General features: G+C 39.3%; 1 protein-coding gene across 4 annotated transcripts in view; it reads right to left on the bottom strand.

The window, feature by feature from the left end:
- The window catches only part of PDE1C (phosphodiesterase 1C), a gene marked incomplete at its 3' end in the record, with an annotated part of 305,371 nt that overhangs the window by 42,965 nt on the left and 246,220 nt on the right, over positions 1 to 16,186 (bottom strand). For all 4 annotated transcript variants that reach the window (XM_080819137.1, XM_080819135.1, XM_080819136.1 and 1 more), the window contains 2 exons: positions 11,463 to 11,693; positions 5,447 to 5,524 (listed from right to left, as the gene is read on the bottom strand). In XM_080819137.1, coding sequence (XP_080675263.1) covers positions 5,447 to 5,524; positions 11,463 to 11,693 — 309 coding nt within the window. The remainder of the gene's footprint in view (positions 1 to 5,446; positions 5,525 to 11,462; positions 11,694 to 16,186) is intronic.

Raw genomic sequence — 16,186 nt, forward strand, 5'->3', positions numbered from 1 at the left:
TTTAATTGCTTTAGAGTTTATAGTATATGCTCTTAATTTACCACAATCAACTTTCAAATGATATTATGTCACTTCATGTATAGTAGAACTTTACAATCGTATACTTCCATTTCTCCCTTCCCAGCTTTTTATGCTATTGTCTGTTAATGCTATTGTTTTATGCTATTTCAGTCACATATGTTATATTTTAAGATTTACTGATTTATTTATTTGAGAGAGAGAGAATACGCAGGAGGAGCAGAGGGAGAGGAAGAAAGAATCTCAAGCAGACTCCACAGTGAGCATGACACCCAACGTGGGACTTGATCTCATGACCCTGAGATTACCACCTAAGCTGAAACCGAGAGTCAGCCACCTAACCAAAGGCACCACACATGTACCCCTCAGTTGTATGTGTTATAAATCAGATGATGTATTACTATCATTTTGTTCAAATAGGCAATGATCTTTATCCATCTAGTTACCATTTTTCATGTGCCTCATTTTTTGGGCAGGTCCATATTTTCAACTGGCATAGTTACCCTACTCCCTTTCATTAACATTTCTTGTACTGTGGGGTCCACCAGTGATGACTTCTTTCAGCTTTTATATCTGAAAGATATTTTTGCTGGGTATAGAATTCTCAATTGAATTATTTTATTCTTTCAGCATGTTAAAGATGTTGCTCCACTAGTGGTCTTCTCACTTGCATTGTTTCTGATAAGAAATCTACAGTTATCCTTATCTTTGTTCAATTGTACATGAATTTTTTATCCCTCCTGCTGTTTTTAAATTTTCTCTTCATTACTGGTTTTGAATAATGGGATTATGACATGTTTTGGTGTAATTTTATCAAATTTCTTGTGCCTGGCCTTTACTAAGCTTCTTGAGTCTGTGCATTTGTAGTTTTCATCATTGGGCAAAATTTGCTTTGCCCAAGTAAATTACTTCATCAAATATTTTTCTTTCTTCCTCTCTCTCTTCTTTATGTTAGGAACTCCAGTTACATAAATTAGGCTGTTGAAGATGTCCTAAAATTCACTGTTCCTCTTTACAATTTTTTTCTGTTTCATTTTGGATAGTTTTTCACTACTCTTTTCTTCTACAATGTCTAATCTCACCCACTGTACTTATTATTAATCTCATCCAATGTTTTTAGCTAATACCATCCAGTATGTTTTCTAAATCATATATTATAGTGTTTATTTCTAGAAGTTTGATTTTCCCTTCTTTATATCTCCCATATCCCTAATCAACTTTCAAACATATGGGTTATAGTTATAAGAACTGCTTTAATATTCTTGTCTGCTATTCTAACTTCTGTTTTAGTTCTCTCTCTCTCTCTCTCTCTCTCTCTTATTACACATAGTATTTTCTTGCTTCTTTGCACATCCAGTAATTTTTAGTGGGATATTGGATATGGTGAATTTTACCTTGTTGGGTACTAGATATTTTTGTATTCCTATACACGAACTTTGGGGTGCAGTTATTTGGAAACACTTTGATCCTTTTATGTCTTGCTTTCAAGGTTTATTAGGTGAGACCAAAGCAGCATTTAGCTTACAGCTATTTACTCCCCAACTAACAAAATAAGACATTCAGGTGGCTTCTACCCAATTCTCTTTAAATTATGAGGTATTCAAGTCTGGCTATTGGGAATAGACACTTTTCTTGCCTTATATGAAGTGTGAACATTAGGACCATTCCCTCTAATCCTCTTGAATGGTTCTTTCCTGATCTCAGATAGTTTCTTATCTGTATGGGTCAATCCGGACTCTGATGAATGACTACTCTTTAGATTTCTGGAGTTCTGTATCTCTACAGCTCTCCCCTCTCTGGTACTTTATCTTGTTAACTTGAGCCACAATGGCTCTCCCCAGACCCTTATTCAACTCTTCAACTCAAGGAGTCCATCAGGTCTGCCTCGGTTCTCCCTCCTATGTTGCTTGGAAATCCTCTCAAAGGAGTAAGCTGGAGCAATCATAGATATTATATCATTTGTTTCCAGTTTCTTCATTTCTTGACATCCAGTATCTTGAAAACTATTTTTCCATGTAAGTTGTCTTTTATTATGATTATTATTGTTTCAGGTGAAAGGGTGAATCTAATTCTTATTAGTTCTCTTTGGCAGAAGCAGAGGTACATAGATGGTCTTTTGTCCACTCTTTTCACTCTACACAGTTAACTTTTAAATTTCATGAACACCTTTAAACACTCCAATTTCCAGAACATTCAGTGAAGGAGAAATTCCTGCTGAACTCTCTCTCTGGGACTTGGCAAATAACCCTGTAGGGCCTAATTATAATCAATCTTTTGAGAGACACAAATGGTGGCTATCTCTTGTATCTCTGTTAATGTAGTCAAAGTTAAAAGCAAATTCATATTTCTGGGCAGCTATAAAAAATTATGGTAGGTCCAAGAGACTACGCTGTTTCAAACATGACTAAAAACACACTGAAAATAATTCATTCACTGGCACCCCGCCAGTCTCCCAGTGACACTGTAAAAGTTTAGGCCCTGAGAGAATCTTGGCTCAGAGGCCCCGATCTTTTTATGTTAGAACATTTCTCCCTAAGAGTAAACAATGTAGTTTCAAAGGACATTCATTCTTTGAAGCCAGTTTGAAAATTAGTGCTGTAGGATACTAAGTAGTACCTCAGTAGCCTGACAGAGATAATGTTCAACTGCAATGTTTTCACTATGCCAGGATATAATTTAAGCTTTTAGCACACACCACTTCCCTCTGTGTGTGCCTCAGCTCAGTGGAGTTTGGGAATAACCAACTGTGGTCCAGTTTCCATCACGTTTCTTTCTGAATGGGTACAATGTTCCAACTTCAAACCATAGTGGGTTTGGTCATACTGGGCACTGAATTGTGCTTGGATACTCCCTCTCAAAAATTAGACAGAGCTGGTCACCCCTGGCTCCCAAGGCTTGTATTAGGGGGAGAGGCATTAACAATAGTTAAACTGACTACCTCTCGTCATCAAATGTAATAGGATCTATTAAAAAGAAATGTTCAAAATGTATATGGTTGTTACTAGGCAGCTTTTAATAATCAATGTACCCTCTGATCCATATATCACTTAAAATTTTTCCTTAAGTAGAGACTTTTGACGACCAAAGGTGAAGAGATAAATGAGGCTGATCGAAATCTATTCCACTTCATTCCACCAAGAATGGCTTTAGTCCTGGGAAAGATTTTTGGCCAAGATAGCACAAGTACCTAAAGCCCAATGATTTGTGTCCTTATGATATCAAAGCAGTGAGAACGACTGATGTCATGTTAGCCCATCATTGAAATTAAAATAAAAAGTTGTTCATGTCCAAGTTTGTGTATAAACTTGCTAGTATAAACACACCAGACCCACTGGAAGCAGAGGAAAGTTAGAGTTATGGAGGGGAAAAGGAATAGACATCAGAAAATATCTCTTCTTTATTTATTGAACCCTTTTCATTGTCCAGTGGGATCCAGAATCGTGTTCATTAAACAATCAAGCTTTACATTTATTTGTTCAATAGAACATAATATCTGTTGACCCCTTCCCACACCCCTCTTTTTAAGAAAAGCTGTTTAATTATTTTAAATACTTGGGGACAATTCAATTATAAATGGCACAGGTAAAATAAAAGTGCTTAATGAAGGTAATAAAATTTAACTCACAAGCCCACATGACACCATCATAACAGATGATGTATGTATATTATAGATATTTATAGCACAATATAAAAATGCAAGATCCATGTTAAAGATTTGGGACTTACTCTGCACTTTTATGCTGTAGGAATTCAGACAGGCTAGTCACTGGATGCAGGATGGGCCAGCTGTCCAGGTGCTGGGTTTATATCTAACACCATTCTCCTCTACTGTACATGTTCTGGCTTGTGTTATCTTGACTTGGGTTTAATGATATCTGGCAACAAACCTCACCCATAATAAAGTTTGGCTAGGACGACTGTCATTTTGAATTCTGGTTTTTTTGTGGGTTTGTTTTTTTTTAAAGATTTTATTTATTTATTTGACAGAGAGAAAGAGATCACAAGTAGGCAGAGCATCAGGCAGAGAGAGAGGGAAGCAGGCTCCCCGCCGAGCAGAGAGCCCAATGTGGGGCTCGCTCCCAGAATGCCGAGATCATGACCTGAGCTGAAGGCAGAGGCTTAACCCACTGAGCCACCCAGGCGCCCCTTGAATTCTGTTTTGTCTCTGTGTAATTCATGTTTTAGTCACAATCATTCAAGGAGGTATTTATTTTTATTTTTATTAGATACATGGTTTCCATTTGCATAAACAATTTGGTGAAAAACTGCACGTGGGTGTTCCTGGGTATTATGTGAAAAGACACCTGGAGTGAATTATTGAATGAGCTTAAAAGAAAAGTCTTGAGAACTGATTTCGTGCATATGAGTAAAGAAAGCCTGTCACAGTGGCTTAGAGATGAAAGCTAGAGGGGCTGCTTCCTTTTTAATAGGTGGAGTTGTGTTCAAATTTCTTCTTACTCCTCAATCTGGATACTCAGTATTTGTCCTTCAATGACATTAAAACCAAACCATCAAAGAACAGCTTAGCATCTGATGCAATGTCTTTAGGGAGGTATGATTCAAAAGCATCTGGGACTCTTAACACAAACCACTAACTAGAAGCTTGCATTTTCAGTTTTAGTATATGTGCTGCCGAAGTAAGCACGCATGTTCAGTTTAATATCATGTACATGTATGAAGGAGTCGCCAAGAATAAGCCCATGTTACAAATGAAACAGGAGGTTGATATAAAAAGCGAGAACAGTTTTCTCAGTAGGCTAGTACAAAGTCTGAAGGATAATATAATCTGAACTTTTCAGGCTTTAGAGAGAGTAGAATGCTCTTTGTGAAAAGTAAAAGCAATGTTCATGGAGCACATCACAAGGTAGGTTCAGTCTAACTGGTTTGGTGGGGATTGCCATTTGGAACTTGCCTTTGAGACTTATTCTTGCTGACCAACCCACATTCTACAACTATGCACATTCTCCAACATGTAGGTCTCCCAACACAGTGATAACACTGAACAGATTTCTGTTCTTACCAAAAGCAGTAATTCCTCATTAAAAGAGAAAATGCTAAAGCTGAAAACATGGAGCACTTCCCATTTATGCTGTACAATTCACAACCAAAGACTCGTAGCCCATTCCATTCCAAACAGTAAGAACTGATGCAACTTTAAAGTGAAAATGAAAAAATGGCAAGTGGTAAAGAGAGAGAGTACAGAATGCATTTGAGATGGAGCCAAGGATGGCAGAGGGGAAGAGACACAATGATAATCTGTAAGTTACTGAAATAGGGATCAAGTACTCCCTACATGTAGTGAAGGGATTTTTTACGGTATAATATAAGAATATATTAACAATCACAATTCAATTCTAGGTGTAATTCTAACAAACCTGCATTAAATCGCACATTTTATGGAAAAATATAATGGGAATTATGCTCTTACCATCTGTTTTCTTTGAATCACTTCCGACATTGGATTGATCCTTCCTGTCTGTCTTATTTTTACCATCTTTCACATCACCTGAAAGTAATAAACATGACAAACAGCATATGTATACAGCTAAAAGGGAAGTTATAAATAGTCCTAAACTTGTCAAGGTAAAAAGATGAAAAAAAAAGTGCATAATTTTAGTCATGAGGGGGTACATGTCTGAATGTAAATATCTTTTTAAACCATATATTAGGTCTTAAAAATTAGATTATGATCCAGAAATTAAGACAAAGTTCCTGTTAAACAACGTTGCACTTGAGCCAATAATGTTTATTTTCGAGAAAAGAAGTTCAGCTTTATTATTGGGCTGTGGAGAGCAGAAAAACTTAGGTCAAATGTAAATTATGCCAGCTCATAGCTACTCAAGTTCTATAGGTGTCAGTTTCCTCATCTGCAAAATGGGGATAATAATAGCTACTTTATAGACATACTATAAGGACAAACTTATTTAAGGTAGTGAATGTGATCTCTGGCACATCATGCAATGATATTTGAACTCTAAAATGGAGTTATAAATGGTATTCTAAGTAACGGGCTTGTCGAAATATGATTTTTAAATGTTCAGAAACACTATGCAAACAGATGTAGAATAAACATGTGTCAAAAACTTAATTCATTCACGAAAGAACCAGAGAGATAGTAAGGATGGTGCCAAGGGCATTTAAGGAAATGGGTATTTATAGGCCTTTTAGAAAACCGTTAAAATGAGATTGCTGTGTTAGAAACAAAACTGGTTATCTCCTACAGGGCAATAAAATCATAACCCGTGGGCAAGGGGGTAATCTCTTCTAACAGTCAAAAATCTGTAAGTTACCACACAACTTCGCGGTACCTAGGCTTGTGTCAATAGTAAATGACAAAGTTAAACAGTCGTGTTCTCCTAAAGCAGGAGTCGTCCACCCGTAGCTCAGGGGCCAATCTGGAAACAGAGACCATTGGAAATAGTCACATGCATTCATTTGCATACTGTCTGTGGCTGCTTTCACGCTGTAGTGATAAGCCCTGCATAGTTGTGACAGAGACATGCAAAACCAGGACAAGTTACTGGCTGGGCCGACACAGAAAACTTCTTGCTGACCCCTGTCTAAGATAATTAAATAATCCCTGGCCATGTCTGTTCAACAGTTTGCCACTATGACATTGAAAGGACATGGCATCCTTTCCCCAGCCTTATTCTCAAGTTTTGGAAATTTTTCTTACAATCTTACGAGTGGCATCTTTCTTTTTAGCCTGCATAAAACCCAGAATAATTTACAACTAAAATACTCAAATTTCTTGAAGCAAGAAGACCCTAAGAATAATTGCAGCCAGGAAGGAGTAAGCAGGGTCTTATCTTTCCTGCTTTCTTTGTGCCAGGCATATTGCCTGCATCGTTTCATTAAATTCTTCTAACAACCCCATTATGAAGGTGCTACAATGGAAAGTAGACAAATTCATCACAGTTTAATTCACAAAACAATCAATTTGCAGAATAACAAATTCATCAAATGATTGAGGATGTTTTCCAAGGGTGAGTTTTCCTCTGGCTTCCCTGTAGCCACTGAGTCACACGCTGGTCCGTCCTGCTGTGTTGAGCAGTGTACCGGCCACCTGCCAGTGGTTTGTACACCACCCTGGGCCCCGCCTCTGCCCATAACCTTGCATGTGTGGCTCCTTCCAGCAGCAAAACTGTTCCTGTTGGCAGCCGTAGATCTGCTTTAAGCCATCTGTCTGACAGTTTTTACAGAGATGGCCAACTGATCTTTCCACAAAGTGATTTGTTCAAACCGACTTGTGAAGAATGGATATGAAACTTATATTACCATCTCTGTTCTATGGCTACGGAACCTAAGGCATAAATAAAGCAATCTACCACAATATACATAGATGGGTCTGATTCTAGAAGCTAAGCTCTAACTTCCCTACGAAGCTCAAGTTTCCAATTTCAGGCTTCTATTTATTGCTGCCATTTTTAAATGCTTTTGGCCCACAGATTTATAAAGAATTGGTTATCTAAGGATGATTCAAGACCATTTTGGGTTGTGATATATTTGACAAAGTAAGTATTTTCAATGGAATTTGATAAATCCTAAGCTAAGATAGGAGTCAATAAATTCCCCAAGTTTCCTCTTACTCTTAATTCTGAAATGGGATGAACTGGCTGAAGGGATTGGAGAGTCAACTCTAGGTCAACTCTGGGTCAACTCCAGCCAGAGTGTAAGTAGGAGGAATTCACGTGAAGGCCATACTCATCACCCCTTACCACCATCAGTGGCCAAAGAGAGGATTCCTTTGGAGGTCCCTCAGAACACTCCAAATTCTGGCTCCTTCTTCTTTTAAGAATCTAGAGATGGACTCAAGGATCTTGAGCCCTGTAGTCAAACTAATTCCCTGCAGAAAAATGTCTTTCTTTCCTAAATGAGCCTTCACACCCTAATGCACAATACTTTATGCCTTCAAGGTTTCCCTGGACTGGAGCTTTATCCACAACTGTAACAAGACCAGGATGACTTCCAGAAGTCGCAGGAGAGGTTTAATTTGCCAGCCAACAGCCTGTGGCACCCTGCCTTGTCCTCAGTCAGGGTTGGGGAGGCTGAGAAAGGAAGTAACTTGATGGAGACCAAAGCTTAGGGGATCTCATAGTGGCTGATGAGAACACCTCTAGAACCTCCACTTAACCACCATCCTCTGGTTCCGTCCCAGAAGTATCTTAGGAGACCACAAAGAAGGATGATGGGAAAGTGACACATGTTTGTTTGATGATGTTCCTTGAACAGAATCCATTAGGTAATTTCCCATGGGTTGTATATGGAGTAATGGCTGATGTGAGCTGTTATTCAATAAACAGGAGAAACAAAAGAGCCTTTCTGCACCGTTATAAATCATTTTCATTAGGCTGCTGTAACACAGTCCCGAACTACCATTAGCCTTTCTTATTATTGCTTAAAATTGACTTCTTTTCCCATCTCTCATTTAATACTTAATTTTTAAGGGAAATGGCAGACTGTTGATTACTCTGGGAAATAAACACAGTTGTGAAATCAACCCAGCCTAGTCGAAAACTCAGGCTCCTGTTTGTTTCTTTCAGGCTCTCCCTCTAATGGTCTTCAGAATTGATTTATGCCACCTCTGCCCTCTCTGGATATTTGTTTATACCTATCTCATAGAATTTATAACCCTCTCTATGACTGGCATGTTCATGTTCATTGGTTTCTCTCCCTGACCGGACCAGGGGTTGGCAAACTCTGGCCCATGAGCCAAACGTGCTCCCAGTGCCTGGTCTTATATGGCCCCAAAACTAAGAATAGTTTTTATATTATTAAATGGTTGAAAAAAAGAGAAGAATATTTAATGGTATTTGAAAAGTATATAGAATTCAAACTTGCATTTTTAGAAACAAAGTTTTATTGGAATTCAGCCATGTTCACATTTTTATATGTTATCCGTGGCTGCTTTTGCACTAAAACAGGAGTGTTAAGCAGTTGCAGTAGAGACTGCATGGCTCTCAAAGTCTACAATATTTACTATCTGGTCCTTTACAGAAAAAGTACGCCAAACCCTGGAAGAGATTATAAGCTTCTCGTGGACCTTAGCTGAGCCTCAATATTCCTCTGATTTCCTACTCTCCCCAACAGCGCCAAAACTTGCTAATAGAAGGGACATGCTGATAAATAAATACAGAATTTGGACCCAGACCTGAATTTGACTTGAAATCTCTACTTAGTGGTTGCTTGACCGTAAGCAAGTGATTTAAACTTTCTGAGTCTCCTTTTCCTCATCTGCAAAACGGGAATCAGTGTATCTACCTCACAGAGTTGTTAGCATTTTTAAATGATTTAATGTAGGTAAAATCTCACGTACAATGTCTGGCATATATTAAGCATTCAATATTTTATTCATATGACTTTTATGAAGGAAAAGGCATTTTTAACCCACTTTCCTAAAAGAAAAAAAAAGTAGGGAAGAAACATATCTTGCCTCTCTCAGGAGCCCTTCCATACTCCTCCTTTGAGAAGGAGAGGCTCATCTAGGAGGAGTTTGAGAATGCAAAGTTCCGTTCAGCCACCCATTTTTCTAGTTCCCAGCCCCGTCCAAAATGTGTTTTCTACAAGACACACACTTTTTGCATCACTCCAGAAGCAACCTTCTGGGGTGCTGGGGTGCTGGGTTGCTCGGGTGCTGGGGTGAGAATGAGGTGGTAGGTCCTAGGCCCGCTTGCCCTGCCAGTATCTGGTTGGCTAAGCTCACTTCAAGGCAGATGTGTGAAGAAGCCCATGTGCTCAGCAGACCAAGTCACACTTTCCAATTCAGCTCCAGTTGCAAGAGAACTAATATGTTGACCACCGACCTTCTGATTCTGGTATCTCTCTCTTAGTTGGTTGTGACTTCTGGAGGGGACGAGAGGGGATCTTTTGCACTGCCCTCTAAAAACTCCAACAGGTATATCACAAATTCTTATATAATTGAACATACTTTCTGGACAATGATGCACTTGAATACAAAGCTACTTAGGAGCAGTCTCCATAACCAGGTTGCTGAGGGACTGGACACGTTTTTTCTACCTCCTGGGGAGCTCACACGGTTACTTGAGGGAATTTATGCAAAGCTCTTAGAACATGATATGAGTTATTAACATTATCATATGTATGAAAATACTGTTTTCTGATTCTACATGTTCTATATGTTCATTGTAAAAATAATTGGAGAGTGTTGTGCTAAGCATCTTCTACATATTCCTCATTTATTCAGACTATGTTGCATACATAATAGCTACAGAGTGGCCTACCAGGTGGATAAGAGAATAAACAAGTAAAGAGAGGACTAAAAAAGAGCATCTGGTGGATAGTCAATAAATGCTAATTATTCTATTGTTGTCATTGTTCCGGCTCTCATTCTCATTATTGGAGGCTCATAAGTGGCCCTGCTGTGAGCTGGTATTACTCTGCACACTTCACAGAGCCAGTAGAAGGCTAAGTAACCTGATCAAGGCCACCAAGAAGTGAGAGGCACAGTTGTGCCTTGAATCCAAGTCTGTCAGACTGCAAAACTACCTTGCTACAACTGGGCCCTTGAAAGTTCCAGAGACTCTGAACTTCCTGCTCTTCCCTAAACAAGGTAACCATTCCATGCCCTTGTGCCTCAGCTTGTCTTGGTCCCTCTGGTGAAGAAGTCCCCATCCCCCATCCGACCAGCGAAGTTGAGCATTGAAAACGGCTCAGGTACCACCAGCCCCTGAAGCTTTCTTGGACATTTCTCCATTCTGTGAGCCTCAGACACAAGAAGGCCAATGTCTCTTTTTTGACATGATCCTTGAGCTAAGTCTGGCTGCCTCGCCATGACTGTTACTTGCTCAGAATTATTTTTAAGGATGCCCATGTCCTCTATGAGATTGTGGACTTCCTGTGGCCTCTCTACTTCTAAATTCTCAGCGTCAAGCACAGGGCATTTAAGGGGATGACCAGATCATCCGGGTTTGGCTGGTACTTCTCTGGTTTTAAAATGTAAAGCTCTGGATACAGGAAACTCCTCAGTCCCCAGGCAAAGGGGACAGGTGGTCATCCTAATGTATATATTTATTCACCTACAAACACACAGACCTGAGTCCCAGCCCTGCCTGCTAGAGGGAGGGTGCATATGGAAGACACTTTCCATCCACACATCTGGGCAGTAAGCACTCAGGAATGTGCTCAGATTGGTAATAGTTATTTCCCCAGTGGACAGGCCGGCACTGACCAGAGTCTCCAGAACAGCTGGGAAAGGTCTGACAAGCATAAATCTCCCCAGAGAGAAAGGCCCAAGCCAGCCTCTGGCTGCTTTTGATGGGATCCTAATGGAATCCATGGCCCAGTGAAGTGTGATGAGCAGCAGCTGGGGGGACCAGAGACGCGGCTCTGAGATCCATCCTCCTAGGTGCGGTTGTTTGCCAGTTTCCATTCATCACATCATTCACACCCTGAAAAGAGCCTTTCACCAGTGAAACTGTACTCACCATTCTGTTGTTTTTCTCCTGAGGACTTCTCAGCTTTGGGATTTTTCCCACGAGGGTTGTCGCTTTTGTTCGTGCGCGTTCCATTGACTTGATTCTTAGCTTCCCCAGATGTCTTTTTCTCGGCTTTGCCAGCTGCGCCTTCTTCAGCCTGGCTTTTGGCTTCCATTTCCTTTTGCTTCTCCTCTGCAGCCAGGCGAGCTTTTTCCTCTGCTTCCTTCTTGGCCTTCTCCTCTGTTCCCGTGGCAAGTCAGGAAAGGCACAGAAAAGATGAAAAGAGATCACGCTATTCGGAGAATTGCCTCTTTAAACAAAAACAAGTATTTGCACTGTTTGGGGTCTATTTCTGGTTAATTCAAGTGAGATTAGTGTCCATATTCAGGAAACCAATAAAATCGGTTCCTGGTGATGTCATTTCTGGAAATAGTGGGTGAGCAGAAGGGGCAGGGAGAAAGTAATAATAATAAGAAGAATAACAATAAACCAATATAACAGTTGGCATTTTCAATATTTATCATCAATAACTTCTCTTGAGTGTGTCCTCTTTGCCAGGTATTATGCTAAGTGCTTTCTAAGGATTACTTTTTCATTCTCAAAACAGACTTAGGCGGTAGCTACCATTATTATAACCCTATTTTAGAAATGTGAAGTCAAGGCTCAGGGACACTACAAAACCCTCCCATGGCCACAGTAGAAATCGGGAGTTTCATGGAGATTTGCTTAGGCTCTGGAGTTTAAACACAAACAACTGATGACAAAACAGAAAGACAGGAAAAATAACTGCCACCGTTTCAGGTCACTGTTTGTGAAATTAAAAGTAGGAAGAGAATAATTAGGCCTTACAAAAAGCACGGTCTTCCAACTGTCCACAAGATTAAAGGTAGCCTTTAGTTTGGGCAGGTACCTTGGTCTACATCTTCCCCCTTAACGAGAGGATGTCAGCCTTATTTCCAATTCTCCTTACTCTAAAAAGGTCTGACTCTGTGTTTCATCAAAAACACAGCACCATTGCATATAATCAAGTATTCATGAAAAGATTGGTTCATTCATTCAACATATTTATTGAGGAGCGACAGTATCAAGTACCATTTTAGGCACCGGGAATGTAGGAGCCAACAAGACTTATGGGAACTGAAAAGACATAGTTAAGTAAACCAGTCAGTAAGATGATTTCAGTTCGTGAAAAAGGTAAAGCAAAAAGGAAAGCAAAGTAGTATGAAGGAACGGGAATCAGCATAAAGGAGGAGGTGGCATTAGATCAGGAGGTAAAGAAAGTGCTACCTGACAAATTCTTCATGATGAATTGCCGGCCATGAAATAATCAGGGAAACTAACATTCCAGGCTGAGGACATAGAAAACGCCAAGACCATGAGGTCAGAATGAGCTTGGTATGTTCAAGGGATACTGAGTTAGTCAGTATGGCTAACACAGATCTGGTAGCGGTTAGCGACAGATGAAGTAGTCAAATGACCGAGGACGGGCAGAGCTGAGGTATTACAGGGGGTTTGAGGCAATGAAGTGGCACTGGGCTGTAGGAAGTAACACGAACCTAACAGAGACTAGTCCTCCCTTACTGGACATACTCAGCCCGTTTAGCATCCAACTGATTCAAAAGGCCTTCCAGATTGTGCCATCCATTATAAAAAGCACTACTGCATTTTTTTTCTCTAGATGGGTTAAAAATATCCCACATCTCATTATCAAGGGTCCTCTTTATTTTCCTTGGTTAGTCTTGCTCCTAAAAAAGCTAGCCTTCACAGACAACAAGTTTGTTTGTAATCTAATGGGCACAAGGGTGGTTATGTCTCCCCTTGTCCTAGCTGCTTAAGAGCACAAAAGCCCAAATCTGATCCAGTTCACATGTTCATGGGGCTTTATGGCATTGTATTTTGTGGATGTCTTTGATCTCTGGCTTCATTTTGCTTTTCCTCCCCCTACATCTGCCTGGCTCAAATGTCCTCCTTAATATCTTATGAAGTTTTCATTAATCTTCTCATTGATTCATCCTTCCAACCCATCCAATTCAATGCCCTCGCCTCACCCCAGACACATTAAATCATATTGTGGAGGGAGAGGGGCAAGGGTAGGATATTTTAAATGCTCTCCAGATGATTCTAATATGCAATCAGTATGGACAAGCATGGATTTAAATTTTAAATGTTTGCCATTCAATATTTCCTGACATTCTGCTACCCAACAAGACACATTTATACTTTATAATGAAAAGGTATGTAAAGATTTCTTTACAAAATTAAATAATTATGCACATATAGAGTATAATTTGTCTTCTGACTTCTACAGAAAGGTACAACTGAAGGGTAAGAGAATGCCCTTGCAGATGCTGAGATGGCATTCTCATTGGACTACAGGGTCACAGAAGGCCCCATAGAATATTCACCTAGACTTCCTCTCATCCTCCCACAGTGCCCTGAGGACAGAGGTTAAATGTTATCTCCATCACTGAATTCCAGTGCTTGGTACAGCACCTGGCACATAGCAGATACATATGAAGTATCTGTTAACTAAATGAAACACAGCAGGTATGGTGCCCCCTATCTGCCAGTGAACCTGACTTGCACATACTCCATCATCTGTAATCCAGGCCTGTGTAAAATACAGAAAGTGTACAAACTCTAAAGTCCTATCCTGGGGGAGTTAGCCATTTGACAAATGTTGGTTTCCTTAACCACTAATACGGGTGAGTAAAAAGATGACTGTATTCACCACACAGAGGAAAAGTGATAGGGAAGGGAATTTTCATTCATATTCAAGTACCAGGTTAAATAACTCATGGTCCTCTCACAGAATCCCCACTGCAGCTGTGGAAAACTTCCAACACTCAAAATATACACAAGTTAAAAGGAACTTGATAAAAACTGAAGGTGTTAAATTCTGGTTTGCTACAGAAGAGCATAAAATATTATTTGAGCAAGAAAAATTCATTTGACAACTGAGTCAGAACAATTTTTTATGGAAAATACAGCAGAAAAAAACCTGGGAGAAGGTCCATTTTAGAAACAAATCTGGTTTTGCTCAACTACTGTGGACAGCAGGTGACTAATGTTTGCATTAATGATGGTAGTTCCTATGACATCATAATCAGATCCTAGATGACCTGTTCCACTATATGACTCCTTTCCCTGTGGCAATTGTGTTCCAGCAGGTGGCTCGGCAATGTTCTTCAACTTCTCTACTTGCATCTCTCCTTGAGTCTTTGAAATATATGATATTAGGGTGACCAGCCATCAGCACCCAGTGATACTACTCTAAATAGACAAAAACAGGGGCACCTGGGTGGCTCAATCGTTAAGCATCTGCCTTCAGCTCAGGTCATGATCATAGGGTCCTGGGATCGAGCCCTGCACTGGGCTCCCTGCTTGGTGGGAAGCCTGCTTCTCCCTCTTCCTCTGCCCCTGTTTGTATTCCCTCTTCCGCTATGTCTCTCTCTGTCAAATAAATAAATAAAATCTTTAAAACAAACAAAAACAAGCAAGCATGTAAATAAGAAAAAAATTGACAGGAGGTACGTTTGTGCCACATATTTTCAGGGTGAAATTATTAATATACCTAAACCTTTCTTACAAAGAGAAAAAGTAGGTTAAGTGCACAATGAATTTGTATGTGCTACAAGGTTCTGAGGATAATATAGATAGAATTGAGTTTTCAGCTCTTAGTTTTAGGCATCTATCATCTTTAGGCATCTATCCAAGTCATACTGGTAGGCTTCTAGACTAGTAGAAAGGAAATGTCATAGTTCAATTCCATTTCCTTTTGCTTCCTGTTTCAGACTATATATGGTGATTTGTCTCACAATGAAAATGGCCCAAACAAGCAGCTAATGAGTTAAGGTACAGCAAGGCAGAGCAGAGCCCTCATGATCCATAACTCTCATTCCTCTTGAGAGCTGGTTCTATCCCACACTGAATGCCTACATATTCTGGGAGAAGTACATTGATTTCTTTGTTCAATTTCCCTTTCTGAATAATGGTTTATAGTCTCTTGGTTAAAAATGGCATTGAACTAGTTATCCCTTGATATAATTTTCTGAATTGCCTACTTAAACTACCTATAGAGAGAGAGAAAGAAAAGGAGAGAAACTGACTAACAGAAAAACAAACAACCAAAATACTATATGAATTTTGAATAGTTAACTCTTTGTTATATACAAAAACAACAAAAAAATACTTCTATGTATTTAAGGACTCAGAAGGTGTTCACACAGGGTCTTTCTAAAAATGGAAGCCAAGAAGTCCTCCAGCTGGGAGAAAAATTCAACCAGTATTAGATCCTCAAGAATGAGGAAAATATATAAATGATGTGCAATAAAACTAGTAAATCTTAATGTTAAAAAATAATTGTTGTTAAGCTAGATATAAAACTTGAAGCAAATATTAAAAGTAATATTAAGGTTAAGTTAATTAAAAAATAACAATTTACTTATAATCACTCAGATTACAAATCTCGTGGTATCTCAACAAAAACTGATCGATTATGGAAGAAATAAATAAAAATTCAATAAATATCTCAGCATTTGCAAAGAGTGTCATTATATACGATTTCCTATTTACATTGGTAGACACATAAGTCAATAAAAATGTAAAGGTAATCTCTGGGAAAATAAAATTAGGATGTATTTATTTATTTATTTATTTAAAGATTTTGTATTTATTCATTAGAACACAAGCAGGGGGAGTGGCAGGGGGGAGGGAGAAGCAGACTCTCCACT

Source organism: Martes martes (assembly GCF_963455335.1).
Source record: "Martes martes genome assembly, chromosome: 11".
Taxonomy (NCBI): domain Eukaryota; kingdom Metazoa; phylum Chordata; class Mammalia; order Carnivora; family Mustelidae; genus Martes; species Martes martes.